General features: G+C 48.2%; 1 protein-coding gene across 1 annotated transcript in view; it reads left to right on the plus strand.

Moving 5' to 3' along the window:
* The window catches only part of LOC147122969 (uncharacterized), a 55616-nt gene that overhangs the window by 6295 nt on the left and 33490 nt on the right, over nt 1-15831 (plus strand). Inside the window, exon 2 of the mRNA XM_085965121.1 lies at nt 508-14975. Coding sequence (XP_085821247.1) covers nt 508-3197 — 2690 coding nt within the window. The 3' untranslated portion in view covers nt 3198-14975. The remainder of the gene's footprint in view (nt 1-507; nt 14976-15831) is intronic.

Raw genomic sequence — 15831 nt, forward strand, 5'->3', positions numbered from 1 at the left:
GTTCGGGAGACCGCCCTACTCCACTGTAAAGTGGGTGACCATGCTTTCTTGGGCTGGGGCACCCAAAGAGACCTTCTGAGGGGTGTCTCTGTGGGGGAAACTTTGGCTGATGGACCCTGAGCCTGGGTCACGGCCCTAGCTGGCTGGGAACCTTCTCCCCCTGATGCAAACAACCCACACTGTTTAATATACCTGGCAGTCTGCCGGTACTCCGGGTTTGTCTCCTTTTCGCTACCCACTCCTGTACTGGGGGCAGGTATTCCTTCACCACCCGCTGCTGATGGCTGAAAATCTTCCTCCTCAGGTCCAAAACCTGGTACCAGCTCCTCCCATTTGTCCGCTGCAAGAGGAATTGCTATCCCTTCCTCCCCAGAGTCCCACACCATAGGGGGAACTACTCTAGAAGTGGGCTGGGAAGCTTGTCCCTTTAAACAGGCGACTGCGTCTGCGCGAACCTCCTCCCCGGAGTCCCACGGCAGAGGCTGTGAAACCTCTGTATTCAAACAGGCGACTGCACCTGTGCGGGAAAACTGAAGAGGAGCCACTGGGGTCATGGGCTGGGGAACTGCGCCTGCGCGAACCTGGTGTTGGGAAACCTCTCCCCTCAGGCGCGCGACTGCACCTGCGCAAACCTGGTGTTGGGAAACCTCTCCCCTCAGGTGCGCGACTGTGCCTGCGCGAACCCCTTGTTGGGAAACCTCTCCCGTCAGGTGCGTGACTGTGCCTGCGCGAACCCCTTGTTGGGAAACCTCTCCCCTCAGGCGCGCGACTGCACCTGCGCAAACCTGGTGTTGGGAAACCTCTCCCCTCAGGTGCACGACTGTGCCTGCGTGAACCTGGTGTTGGGAAAACTCTCCCCTCAGGCGCGCGACTGTGCCTGCGCGAACCCCTTGTTGGGAAACCTCTCCCCTCAGGTGCACGACTGTGCCTGCGCAAACCTGGTGTTGGGAAACCTCTCCCCTCAGGTGCGCGACTGTGCCTGCGCAAACCTGGTGTTGGGAAACCTCTCCCCTCAGGTGCACGACTGTGCCTGCGCGAACCCCTTGTTGGGAAACCTCTCCCCTCAGGTGCACGACTGTGCCTGCGCGAACCTGGTGTTGGGAAACCTCTCCCCTCAGGTGCGCGACTGTGCCTGCGCGAACCTGGTGTTGGGAAACCTCTCCCCTCAGGCGCGCGACTGTGCCTGCGCAAACCTGGTGTTGGGAAACCTCTCCCCTCAGGTGCGCGACTGTGCCTGCGCGAACCTGGTGTTGGGAAACCTCTCCCCTCAGGTGTGCGACTGTGCCTGCGCGAACCTGGTGTTGGGAAACCTCTCCCCTCAGGTGCGTGACTGCGCCTGCGCGAACCTGGTGTTGGGAAACCTCTCCCCTCAGGTGCACGACTGTGCCTGCGTGAACCTGGTGTTGGGAAACCTCTCCCCTCAGGTGCGCGACTGCGCCTGCGCGAACCTGGTGTTGGGAAACCTCTCCCCTCAGGTGCACGACTGTCCCTGCGCGAACCTGGTGTTGGCAAACCTCTCCCCTCAGGTGCGCGACTGTGCCTGCGCAAACCTGGTGTTGGGAAACCTCTCCCCTCAGGTGCACGACTGTGCCTGCGTGAACCTGGTGTTGGGAAAACTCTCCCCTCAGGCGCGCGACTGTGCCTGCGCGAACCCCTTGTTGGGAAACCTCTCCCCTCAGGTGCACGACTGTGCCTGCGCAAACCTGGTGTTGGGAAAACTCTCCCCTCAGGCGCACGACTGTGCCTGCGCGAACCCCTTGTTGGGAAACCTCTCCCCTCAGGTGCACGACTGTGCCTGTGCGAACCTGGTGTTGGGAAAACTCTCCCCTCAGGTGCGCGACTGTGCCTGCGCGAACCTGGTGTTGGGAAAACTCTCCCCTCAGGTGCGCGACTGTGCCTGCGTGAACCTGGTGTTGGGAAACCTCTCCCCTCAGGTGCGCGACTGTGCCTGCGCGAACCTGGTGTTGGGAAACCTCTCCCCTCAGGTGCGCGACTGTGCCTGCGCAAACCTGGTGTTGGGAAACCTCTCCCCTCAGGTGCGCGACTGTGCCTGCGCGAACCTGGTGTTGGGAAACCTCTCCCCTCAGGTGCGCGACTGTGCCTGCGCGAACCCCTTGTTGGGAAACCTCTCCCCTCAGGCGCGTGACTGTGCCTGCGCGAACCCCTTGTTGGGAAACCTCTCCCCTCAGGCGCGTGACTGTGCCTGCGTGAACCTGGTGTTGGGAAACCTCTCCCCTCAGGCGCGCGACTGCGCCTGCGCGAACCTGGTGTTGGGAAACCTCTCCCCTCAGGCGCGCGACTGCGCCTGCGTGAACCTGGTGTTGGGAAACCTCTCCCCTCAGGCGCGCGACTGCGCCTGCGCGAACCTGGTGTTGGGAAACCTCTCCCCTCAGGCGCGCGACTGTGCCTGCGCAAACCCCTTGTTGGGAAACCTCTCCCCTCAGGCGCGTGACTGTGCCTGCGTGAACCTGGTGTTGGGAAACCTCTCCCCTCAGGCGCGCGACTGCGCCTGCGCGAACCTGGTGTTGGGAAACCTCTCCCCTCAGGCGCGCGACTGCGCCTGCGTGAACCTGGTGTTGGGAAACCTCTCCCCTCAGGCGCGCGACTGCGCCTGCGCGAACCTGGTGTTGGGAAACCTCTCCCCTCAGGTGCGCGACTGTGCCTGCGTGAACCTGGTGTTGGGAAACCTCTCCCCTCAGGCGCGCGACTGCGCCTGCGCGAACCTGGTGTTGGGAAACCTCTCCCCTCAGGCGCGTGACTGCGCCTGCGCAAACCTGGTGTTGGGAAACCTCTCCCCTCAGGCGCGCGACTGTGCCTGCGCGAACCTGGTGTTGGGAAACCTCTCCCGTCAGGTGCGTGACTGTGCCTGCGCGAACCCCTTGTTGGGAAACCTCTCCCCTCAGGTGCGCGACTGTGCCTGCGCGAACCCCTTGTTGGGAAACCTCTCCCCTCAGGCGCGCGACTGCGCCTGCGCGAACCTGGTGTTGGGAAACCTCTCCCCTCAGGTGCGCGACTGCGCCTGCGCGAACCTGGTGTTGGGAAACCTCTCCCCTCAGGCGCGCGACTGTGCCTGCGCGAACCCCTTGTTCAAAAGACTGGGGAATTCCTGTCTCCAGACCAGCGATTGCACATGCGCGGGCAGTCTCTTCACAGGGCGGCTCCTCCCTGGAGCCCCCCAAGCGATTTTCTGTGAATGAACTCGCAGCAGCCTGCAGATTTCTACTCTCAGGCGGCTGTTTCTCTGTTTCTGAACTAGATAACTGGTTCAAATTTAAACTTTGGCCAAAACTTAGGTCCCACTGGGGCGGGGAAGTGTCCCAATTGGTGGGCCGGGCAACTTTTCCCTTGAAACAAGCCACAGTGCCTGTCTTTACAGCCTGTGAACTTGAACTTGTATGGTCAGAGTTATACAATTTACATTGGTTGGCGTGGAACCACTTTGTGCATAGACCATAGGGCTGGTCCTATCAACTATACTATAGGGTCCCATGTAGAGTGGCTCTAAACTTCCCACCCGGTCATAGTTTCTTACCATCACTAGGTCTCCTATCTCCCACTGGTGGCTCTTGCTAGGCTCGAGCAGCAGCCGGCTATTCCGATGTTGCTTCCCCATGCTGTCTGCTGCCTGATCTATGGCCCTCTCTCCTGTGCGGACAGTCAGACCCAGGGATTTAACTTCTTGCTGACCAATCTGCGCCTTCTTGGGGTTGACTTTAAACCCCTTTCTCTGCAGCAGCTCCAGCAGCTCAGCCAGCAGTGGGCCATGCTCCCTGACCGAGTCGGTAAATAAGAGCAGGTCATCCACATACTGCAGTAACTGAGTGGGCTGACTGAACTCTTTTAAACTATCCTTCATGCATTGGTGGAAGGTGCTGGGGCTGTTGTGGAAACCCTGTGGCAGACAGGTCCAGGTATACTGCTGTCCCTTAAAGGTGAAGGCAAACTTATATTGGTCCTCCCGTTTTAAAGGGATGGACCAGAACCCATTCGAAATGTCCAGCACCGTGAATGTGTTCGCGGATGCTGGAATACTGCTAATAAGGTTAGCCGCTGCTTCTACTGTGGGGGCACACGCGGGGATATTGCTGTTAAGCACCCGATAGTCCACCGTGGCTCTCCATGAATTGCCCGGTTTCCTAACCGGCCAAAGTGGAGAATTAACATGTGTGGCTATGGGCCTCAACACTCCCTGTTTAACTAAGGAGCTGATGGGTGCCTCCATGTCGGGTTCTGCCTCCTTGGGGAAATTGTACTGCTTCTGTGGTCGGGCCATGGGGTCCCCGTCTATTTTAACCTCAAACCCTGTGATCCTCCCACAGTCGTGTTTATGGGTGGCAAAGGCTGTGAGGTTTGCCTGCACGACTGCCTGCAGTGCCTCCGGGACACCATTTACCATGAGCCCGAGGTCGTAACCTTCTTTGGGCTTCACAGTACACAAGGTCCCTTTACCCTCCTTGGCCGGGATGACCACTACACCTTCTTCCCTGTCTGTGCTAGCCCCCCAAAGGCAATGGTTGCGGAGATCCACAAGGATCCCGTGGCCCACCAGGAAGTCGGCTCCTAGGATTCCCTTTCCTTCCTCCTTATTCCACTTTGCCAGGATGCACATCCACTTAGTTTGGAGCATGCCCAGACGGACTGAGAGGGGTCTGGAGTATACCCCCACCTGCTCCTGACCGGTGAATCCCGATAGTATGTATGGAACCCCGTTAGACAGAGGTGAGGTGGTGGGATTATCCATATGGATCACAGTGCATGATGCCCCCGTATCTAATAGATAAGTCAATTCAATTCAATTCAATTCAAATCGCTTTATTGGCATGACAAGTTACATCTTATGTTGCCAAAGCATCGGAAAACATTCATGTTTGTTCACAAAAATACAGATCTATCCATACAGTGTATAAACAGATATATCCCTGAGTGTATAAATATATACTTTCATATAATTTATATATACTCTTTTCTTATATTTACTGGTTGTCCCTCTGTTTATGGCAAGCTGTAACACAGTGTGCCGCTAGTGTTATGCAATTTCTCTCTTCCCCTAGTAGGTATGGGAGTTTTTGGTCGTCATTCAAATTTCTGAATTCCGGGCATATTTTTGTGAATTTTGGGTAGAAATTCTCCCTTATGCCCTGATATTTTCTACAAGCTGTGAGGAAGTGCATCTCTGTCTCCACCACTCCCTGACTGCAGTGAGAGCATATCCTGTCCTCTCTTGGTAGCCGGGTCTGTCTGTGTCTACCTTTTTCGATTGCCAGGTTATGTTCACTAAGTCTGTACATTGTCAAAGTTTTTCTCAGTTTGCTATCCTTTACCATGGTCAGGTAACCTTCTGTAACCTTCTCTACCTCCACCTGTACGAGCGGTCTCTTCCATTCATCGTACCAGAGATTACACAGATGGACAGGCTGCGTGGGCTCCAGTCATTGTGGGGAGGCAAAGGTGGGCGAGGGGGCTGCAGCACCACTGATGGCTGCTACCTTTCCCTGATTGGCCCTGAGGAAAGATTTTATCGACTCCATGGCGGACTCGACTGTATCGGGAGGAGTTTCTGTCTCTGCCTTCTGAGTTGGGGCTGCGGGGGTCCTGACTTTATCATCTCTCCCAGGCTTTATACAATCCCTGCGCCAGTGGCCCTCCTCCCCGCACCTGTAACAAGTGACCTTGTTCTGGGAAGGACGGCTCCCCTCCTGGCGCCACTCTTTCTTGTATTGAGCCCCAGGTTTAACCTCGTGGACCATACCCTTTTGCTGGGGGGTCCCACTATTCCTACCATTCCTATATGCTACCGTGAGCTGCCAGATTACAGTCTCTTCGGTTGCTAGGGGGTCTCAGTGGTCAAACCAAGTATCAGCCTTTGCTTTTATCTGGGGCAGGCAATTGGACACCAGGCAACGAAGCCATTGGATCCGCTGCCGTTGGTTCAGGTGTGCCCTATTTTGTCCCCCCATACACGCGCTGTTGCAGACTGGCCACAGCCTGTCTGCAAATGCCTATGGGGTCTCCCCTTCCTTCTGCAGTGTTTTCCCTATGCGATCGAATGGACTGCTGTCGTTCGCACCCATGGCTTCCAGTATTTCCTCCTTTAGGTCCTCAAAACCCTTCTGCCCTCTATTAGCCTCATCTGAAAGGGTCTGATAGAGCTTACTGTCTACAGAGAAAAGCAACATTTTGGCTTTCTCTTTGTCATCACAGCCGTTAGCACAAGCTGCCTGTTCTATCCCTTGGAAGTGCACTGAGAGGTCTCCCTTTTCGGAGAGCAGGGGAATATGTTTCACCAGGCCTCTGAGCTGTGGGGTATCATAGGGTACCAGATAGGTATGCTGAACAGCCACTGGGTCATTATTGTTCATGGGCGCCACATAAATACTGTGGCTAGAAGAGCAGGTCAGAGGCTGGGTATTCTGCAGCGAGTGTCTCACCTCCTGATTCTCCAATGCCTTTCCACCATCTACAAAGCACAAGTCAGAAGTGTGATGGAATACTCTCCACTTGCCTGGATGAGTGCAGCTCCAACAATACTCAAGAAGCTCGACACCATCCAGGAAAAAGCAACCCGCTTGATTGGCACCCCATCAACTACCTTAAACATTCACTCCCTCCACCACCGGCGCACCGTGACTGCAGTATGTACCATCTACAAGATGCACTGTAGCAACTCGCCAAGGCTTCTTTGACAGCACCTCCCAAAGCTGCAACCTCTACCACCTAGAAGGACAAGGGCAGCAGACACATGGGAGCACCATCACCTCCAGGTTCTCCTCCAAGTCACACACCATCCTGACTTGGAAATATATTGCTGTTCCTTCATCGTCGCTGGGTCAAAATCCTGGAACTCCCTCCCAAACAGCACTGTGTACCTTCACCACAGGGACTGCGGGGGTTCAAGAAGGTGGCTCACCACCACCTTCTCAAGGGCAATTAGGGATGGGCAATAAATGCTGGCCTTGCTAGCGACACCCACATCCCAGGAATGAATAAAAAATAAATAATAGCAAATTCTAAGGAATTGTTTTAGACAGATCAAACGTGTGTAACATAATTTTTTTGTTTGTTCTCAGGATTTGGATGATGCTGGCAAGGCCACAATTATTGGCCATTCCTAGTTGCCCTGATAAGGTAGTGGCTTCTTTGACAGCACCTCCCAAACCAGCAATGAAGGAATAGCAATATATGTCCAAGTCAGGATGGTGAGAGACTTGAAGAGTTTGCAGGTGAAGGTGTTCTCATGACATTGCTGCTCTTGTCCTCTTAAGTGGTAGAGGTCTCAGAGGAGGGAATTGCTGTCAATATAATTGCTGCAGTGCATCCTATAGATCATACATACTGCAGCCACAGTGTGCCAGTGGTGGTTATTGAGCCCTGTGGTAGGATCACCGATCAAGCTAATTGTTCTGTCCTGAATGGTGTTGTTGCAGTTGCAACCATCCAGGTGAGTATTACATCACGTGCCTGATTTGAGCATAATGCAGGCTACAATGTTAGCCTACAGCTGAACCAGGATAACATCCAGGCTTGTGCTAACAGGTGACATGTAACATTTGTGCCACATAAGTGCTAGGTGATGACCATCTTAAATTAGAGACAGCCCAGCCATCTGACTTTTATATGGTGAGAGACTTTGAAGGGTCAGGATGCAAGCCACTTACTGCAGAGTATCCAACCTCTTCCCTGCTCTTGCAGCAACAGTATAGATATCACTGGTCCAGTTATGCTTCTGGTCAGCGGTGATCCCTTAAATGTTAATGGTGGGTACTGTTAAGGTCATGGAAGGTGGCTGGGCTGTCTCCAACTTAAAATGGTCACTACCTAGCCCAGGCCCAGCTGTAGGCTGACATTATTAGTGAAGTTGTGAATGGAGCTGAACACTGTGGAATCAAAAGCAAACAACCTCAATACTGACCTTATGACAGAGAGAAGGTCATTGATGAAGCAACTGAAGATGGCTGGGCCATAGAAATTTCCCTGAGGAATTCATGCAGAGATGTTCTGGGCTGTGATGACTGGTTTCCAACAACCACAGCAATCTTTCTTTATGTCAGGTATGACTCCAACCACTGAAGGGTTCTCCCTTTGACCCCAATTAACTTCAGTTTTGCTAAGCTTCCTTGATGCTATACTTGGATGAATGCTACCTTTGTGTGTCAGGCCAGCTGCTCTAACTTCCCCTTTGGCTTTCAACTCTTGCGTCTATGGCTGGATCAAGACTATGACAAGATTTGGAAACTGAACTGAACATCAGTGAGCAGGTTATTGGTGAGTATGTTTTGGTTGATGGCATTAATGCTGACTCCTTCCATCACTTTACTGATGATTGGGAGGAAGCTGTAGGATGGTAATTTGCCACGTTAGATTTATCCTGTAATTTTGTGAACAGGACATACCTGGGCAATCTTCCACATTGTTGGGTAGTTGCCATTGTCAAAGCTACACTGGAAGACCTTGTCTAGAGGGAATGGTTAGCTCTGGTGTACAGGTCTTCAGCACTACTGCCAGGAACTATCAGGGCATGTAGACGTTCCTGTGTCCAGTGCACTCAGCTGCTTCTTAATATCAAGTGAAGTGAACCAAATTGGTGGCATCTATGATGATGGGGATCTCAGGAGCATGCCGAGTAGGATCATCCACGCAGCACTTTTGGTGGAAGATGCTTTCAAACACTTGAGTCTTGTGCTCTTGCGCTCACAAACTGGGCTCCATCATGGATGGAGATGTTCATGGAGTCTCATCCTGTTAGTTACTTGGTTATCCAGCACCATTCTTGACTAGATGCTCTGATCCATTTGTTGTGAGACTAATTATCTCTGTCTATGGTCTGCTGCTTTCGGTGTTTAGCGTACAGTGAGCCATGTGTTTATACCATGTGTTTAGCCTTCACTAGGTTTATTCCTGATTCTAAGATATGCCTGGTGCTGTTCCTGGCATGCCTTAAACACCTCTCATTGAACCAGGGCTGGTCTCCTGGCTAGACAATGATCAAACAGTTAGTGATGTGGCAGGCCATGAGATTACACAGACTGTGGTGGTATAAAATTCTGCTGTTGATGAACCACAGCATTTCAGTGATGTCCAGTTTTTGGCTGCTTGATCTATCCCTAGTTTGTCCCACTTAGCACAGTGGTAGTGCCACATTACATGGTGGAAATGAGACTTTGTCTTCACAAGGACTGTGCAGTGGTCCCTTCTACCAATGTTATTTAGGATAGATGTATTTCTGCCAGGTAGGTTGGTGTGGATGAGGTCAAGTAGGTTACTTCATTGTGTTGGTTCCTCACCACCTGGCACAGGTCCAATCTAGCAGCAATGCCCTTCAAACATGGCCAGCTCAGTCAGTGGTGTTATTACTGAGCCACTCTTGAAGGTGAACATTGATATCCCCCATCCAGAGGACATTCTGTGCCCTTGCTTCTCTCAGATCTTCCTCCAAGTGATGTTCAAATGGAGGAGTACTGATTGGGCTCATGAAGAGGGGTGGTAGATGGTGATTAGCAGATTTCCTTTGATTTGAAGCTATGAGACATTGTGTGGTCCAGAGTCAATGTTGAGGACTACTAGAGCCATTCCCACCCAATTGTATATCACTGTGCCCCTACCTCTGGTAAGTCAATCCTGCCAGTGCAATAGGACATGCCCAAGAGTGGTGATGGAGAACCCGGGGATCTTGGGTAATATATATTGTTCCATGAGTACAACGATATCAGGCTGTTGCTTGACTAGTCTGTGTGACCGTTCTCCCAACTTGGACAGCAATCCCCAGATGTTGGTGAGGAGGATAATGCAGGGCTGAGATTACCTTAGTCTAATGGTGATACGATGCCTGGGTCATTGCCATTAGGTCTGTCTGATTTTATTATTATTGACATTTATTTCATGATTATTTTTCTTGTGCTAGCCCACAAATGACTAGATTTATTGAATTCAATTTCAGAACTTGCCATAGTGGGAGTTGAGCTCAGTACTTCTGGATTGCTGGTCCAGTAACACAACTACTTGTCTATCAGATCTTTGGAACCAACAGAGAGAGGAGACTTTTATCCCAAACCTAAGCTGAATTTAACTCAGATCCCAGAGGTGAAAGGATTGCAAACTAACACTACTCGACCACCCAGTTCTCTGCTGGCTAATAATTAAAACTGTCAGTATTGATATTCCTTTCTCTGACCAGGCAAGGGGCCAATGTGACATTTGTGCTCATAATAACCATTTTTCAGAAAAAAAATGCAATCTTATAGAAAGGGCATGTTTAACAACGGCAATGTGTGTGGGCTGTTCCTCCCTTGTGTTCCAGCATAATAACAATGCATTTAAACTTAAACATCCACGAGGCAGTGCATAATCTTGTTTTGCACCACTGAACAAATACATGTTTAATGCTGTGGGGCTGTGGATATCGGTTACTGTCTGTATTAATGCTAACACATTGAAAAGATTATATGTTTCTTGAACATTTCTGTATACTATTACCAGACACTATTGATTTTTAAAGGTAAACTTAAACTTTATTTTTTTCCTGTTTTCTTTCCCTTCTAATCTCAATAGATCCAACTGATGGCCAAGAGAGCATGTGACTGACTCACTTCCAGGTCTCTGCTCTTAAAGCACCTATCTTGTAACGTACAAGACTAGCCTGAAACTCCTCCCTCAGATTTTGTCTCCTTCTCTGTGGTGGAGCACCTGTCAACTGCTCAGTACCTCCCCACGCCAGTATACCTGAGATCAGTATCTCAGTGAATTTGGGGATCAAGCCAATATCCAAATAACCCCACCACCATGCTCCGATGCTCCACCATATTGTGCCTCTGTGGAACTGTCAGTTTAAGAACAATTTAGATTGTATAATTACATCTGGAGTATTGTTTGTGTGATTGTATCTATTATGTACATAGCTGAAGTGCTCAACAAATAGGTACTGCACACAATCTGCAAGATCCTTTTAGATTAAGTTTTGTTTCATAAACCACATTCATTTGGGGCCGTTCAGTATAGATAGTTTCTATTATATATCTAACATCCACTGCAGTCCCTCCCAACCTTTCTCAGCCAGCTAACCATCGTAGCAGTGAAATATTCTCCATGTTAATGACAACCGTATTATCTTATTTCCATCAGAGGTGCTTATTTATAAAGGATTGTTATTCTTGCTCAAATTCCTACATTTTGGTGACATTAAATAACTTGCACCATCACAGCATAACTATGACAGTGTAAATGAAAACGAAAAGGAAAAGCTGCTAAAACAATCCTCTTTCAAAAGCTTTGAAACTTTGCAAGGACCTTTTTGAGAAGTCCTGCCTCAATGCTGTGCAAATCATAGGTGTTAGATACTATATGAGTAAAATTATCAGTATAATTACAAACATCACAGAACTAAATAACTTGGATGCCTTTCAGTGTTATATAAATCTGAAACCAGTCCAAGGCTGAACTATGAGAACCACAGCAATCCAAACATGTGTTCACTGATAAGCAAGACAATGGCTTCCAAAGCACTTAACAGTTTTCAGTTAATATCAAGGTTAAATATTAATCTTTGTATACTGAAATAATAAAGAATGACGTTATTACACTTGGAAACTTTATTCCAAGATTTCTATGAGTAAAGAAACATTGTGTGTGAGGTGGCTCAGTATTGCCACACATTTGCACTATAGCATGGGAGCTGACAACAGCTGACGTGTTTCTCCCAAAGGTATCTGTAGGAAAAATCAGAGGAATGTTAACAAGCAACACTCTCTCACATGGACTATTAGTGGCTAGCTGAGGCCCAGACCATGGGAAGAGGCTTGAATGTGGTATCTGCCATCGGTTTGGTTAAAGATTATACCATGAAAGAAACATGATTGGTGGATGATTGAAAAAAAGGCTTCTGTATATGTCACAGACTCTGCTTTATAGATTACCATGCTTTTTTGTGATAATCGCTACCATTTCAAAGGAAATGTGGTAGTGTAGCTCAAGTCTACATTAATTGTAGTAAGCAAATTAGTGCAAAGGGGAAATTGTTAGTTCCATGGATACGCATCATTATGAGGTCATAATACAGAAAAGCTGCAGCTTCTGATCACAGAAAACAAGGTTCATTTACCGAAACTGTTGTTAGATCATTAAGATCATGAAGAAGATATTGCTAAAAACCTGAAACTGTAACAACAGTGCACATCAAAATGATGCATTAATGTACATGTAATTGTGGTAAAGGAATGGAATAGCTCATTATATGGCAAACAGAACAGCAATCAACTAAAGCTGAAATATTATTAGCATAGCTTAACCTAACAAAGCACTATTACAACAGCAACCTGAATTTATATAGCGCCTTTAATGTAACAAAACATCCTGAGGCTCTTTCCAGATGGGTGTAAGGACATGGACACTGAGCATGAAGAGAGAGATTAGGAAGGGTGATTGAAAACTTGGTTATTGGAGCAAGGGGAAAGGACAATAACAGGAGTCCAGAAACAGAACAGCAGAACATTTGAGGGAGGTTATAGGGATGGAGGAGCTTGCAGAGGCAGAGTGGGGCAGGACCTAGGAGGAAATTATAGACAACAACGAAGATGTTAAAATTAACAGTATAGGTTATTGAGAATGGGGATGACAGACAAGTGAGAGTTAGAGCAGTACCAAGCTGGAATTTATGGAGGGAGGAGGGTGGGATTAAATTAGTGATAGTTTGAACTGTTTGGGGAATATTTCCACAGGATTCTCCTGCTGTAACTAAGGTGGATGATCAGTGGAAGCCCCAGAGAAACAGCATAAATGGATATATTTAGCCATTTACACAGTTTCTCCGGTGGGTTCTGCCAATCTTCCATTGACGTTATGACAGAAAATTGGAAGAACCCCACAGAAGTTCCAGGCATTCCATTGTATCAAGCATACTAAGTATCCTTCCCTATTCCCACTTACACTGAAATATCATAATGTAATGGTTTAGTACAAAAGGAAGATATTCATATTTTAAGAAATAAGCCATTTCAAAATAGAGAGAAGCAAGCTATTATTTGGGAAAAGGGAACTTAATGACTTCTTGCTGAAACTACTGCTAGATTGAACAGATGTATTTATGGATGAGAATAGGATGTGAAATAGCACATTAACCAAATGACTCAGGAGAACAATTACACCCAACAATACAAAGGCTAAGATTTGGCTTGTAGATTGTAGACATAATTCCAAGAAAGCTTTAGAATGATTTGGAGAACCCACTACTCCATATATTGATGGCAGTCAGTTGAGAGCTGTGGATTATTATACACCTGAGTTTTACTCCCTCCATTGCTGCAATGATGGTCTTTAGGAGAAGATATGGGGATGGGTAAAGTGGAGAATCCATCTTTGGAGAACCCAGCCTTGGCTGGTTGCCTGGCTGAATGGATGTTAGGCATAGAGAAAGCGAATTTCTCATTTTTTATTAAAGTAATTTTATTTTTTTTCCAACACTCCATCTTAAATTGATAATATTAAAGGAGATCAGAGTGTCTCTTGAGTGAGTCAGACTATAGAGGTCGAGAGTAATCTCTCTGTTGTGAGGACACTATTGCCCCATCAGTGCACATACACATAGGCCGCAATTTTTCCAGCGCTCAGAGGGTGGGTTTGGAGGCGAGTCAGAGATTAAATTTATTTTGATTGATGGCGGGTTCCGACCACGCCGTCAACCTGCCTCCATGCAAATTTGCCAAGTGCCGGCTCGGGGAGTCCCAATCGGACCCGCCACCAAGCAGCGGGAGAGGTACTTAAGGCAGTTAACAGCTTGTTAACTGCTGTAGGATTCTCAAAATTTACAGATCCCCCATTACGAAAGAAAAACCATATTAAAGTGATTTTGGACCTCTGCTAAAAACTTCAGGAGTGATAAAAGGACATGTTGGGCCTAAAAAGGAGATTCAAGAGCAGAAATCAGACTTGGCATTTTAAAAGGACATGTTCAGGCATGTTTTGAGAAAAAGGCTGCAACAAAGAATTTGGGATCTACCTATGCAGTAGCCAGTTTGAGTATTCGAGGTAATCAAACTGTCTGGGGGAACTGTAAACATCACTCAGCCCCTATCAAGAGATTTACATGCTGACAATAAGACCCACGAAAGAACAGCCTCACAGAACCCATCAAAATCATGCTTAAACCAAATTACTTAGCCAACCTACAAAGAATCTCAGGCCCCACAGGAAACTCAAAGCTTGAGGACAATTCACTACAATTAGATAAGAGCTCAATAGCTAAGTAAAACCATCCCGAAACTACGTCTCACATTTTTAACTACTTCAACAACTCAGGAAGCCATCTCAAAACCGCTTAAACAATTTACACAACTTAATATTAACGAGCCCGCCAAAATCTAACAAAAGACTTGAACAGATTTGGCATGCAGATTAGCAGGCCTCGTTTTGTATAATTGGGGGCCTGTTCAACAGTTAAACAGTAAGTTCAAGTTCAACAAGGCGGAGCACAGTTCAGTACAGAAACATCACTCAGGAAACAGCAACAGTTCCAAGTTTAAGGAGATCCATCACCGAGCAACATCGAGGTCGAGGAGCAAACATCTCGAAGCAGTTTTCTCTTGAAGAAGTAGCACACCAACGGACACCTCGCGGCACCAAGGACCCCACGAAACAACCAACCGAATATCACCCACAGCCAACCGGGTAATACTGGGCCACCGCGACCAACGAAAAACCAACTTGGAAGAAACCGAAGATTCTGCAAGTTTTTCCATCCTACAATCTATTCTGACTTACCCCTGTGTAAGATTTTATCCAAAAGACTCTAGGCCCTATTTCTAGCTAAAGAAAATTGGGTTCTCATCTGATAGATCCAATACGCACCCTAACGTATCAGTGGACTTGCGAAGACTGACCAGCTACGCAGGTGAAGTCCTCTACCGCATCCGGGGTATGGCAAGCCCCAACCGACACATCTAGTGAACCCCTAAATCGTGAACCAGCTCAACTGTCAAGAAGTCGTTTTGGTGAGCATTATCCCTGGTGCTTTAGTGCCTAACTTAGCTAGTAAGGTGGGATTGGGAGGGGTGAGAGATTTGTCTACTGTGATTTTTCCCTCGTGTATTTCAATGTGTTTCCCCATTTTACTAGAGTGTTATTATTGTGTTGTATTTTCTTTCTCAAATAAAAATCAAAGTTCTTGCACCAAAATCAGTTTGTCTGCTGCACTTTTATCACAACCCCCAAATAAGTCCAAGGTCTAGAACCAAGGGAGTGGGAGCAATTTGAACTGTTCATAAGTTAGAGGTGAAGCTGACCCCAAACACCACCCCCTACATAATGGCGACCGCGGCAGGAGCTTGGCAAAAGGGATGTGATGCAGTAGGCACTGTTTTTGAGGAGAGAACTAAGATGGAAGAGAGGATTTCCTCTTATGTGTTGAAGAAAGTAAATATAACAAAGAAATGGGTGCTCAATCTGTTGCGCACTGAGCATCCGATGGACGCTGCAGCCAAATGGACTGAGAGCAAAGATCATAAAAAGTCAGTGGAGCAGGCCATATGGTTGGCCTGCCCCCAGCGACAGATCCAGCTTTTAGATAAGCGCATTGAGGCACTAACAGAAGAGCGGCAGGAATCAGCTCAACTGTCTCAAGCAAGGGCTCTAGCAGGGGAAAGGTTGTTAGCAGAACTAACCTCCCAAAACCAGGAAAAGATGCAGATAGTAGAGAAACATAGAAACAGACAGGAATACTTTTGGTGTCAGGTCACTGAAGCTAAAAACAGTGAACTAGTGTTGTGGGAAGAGAACGCCCGCCTTGCCAGGCAAGTAAAAGAACAGGAGGAGAGGTTGAGAGATGTACAGGCAGCTTACAAGATAGCA

The sequence above is a fragment of the Somniosus microcephalus genome, chromosome 2 (genome assembly GCF_052327205.1).
Source record: "Somniosus microcephalus isolate GS21.2 chromosome 2, FLI_Smic_1.0, whole genome shotgun sequence".
Lineage (NCBI taxonomy): Eukaryota > Metazoa > Chordata > Chondrichthyes > Squaliformes > Somniosidae > Somniosus > Somniosus microcephalus.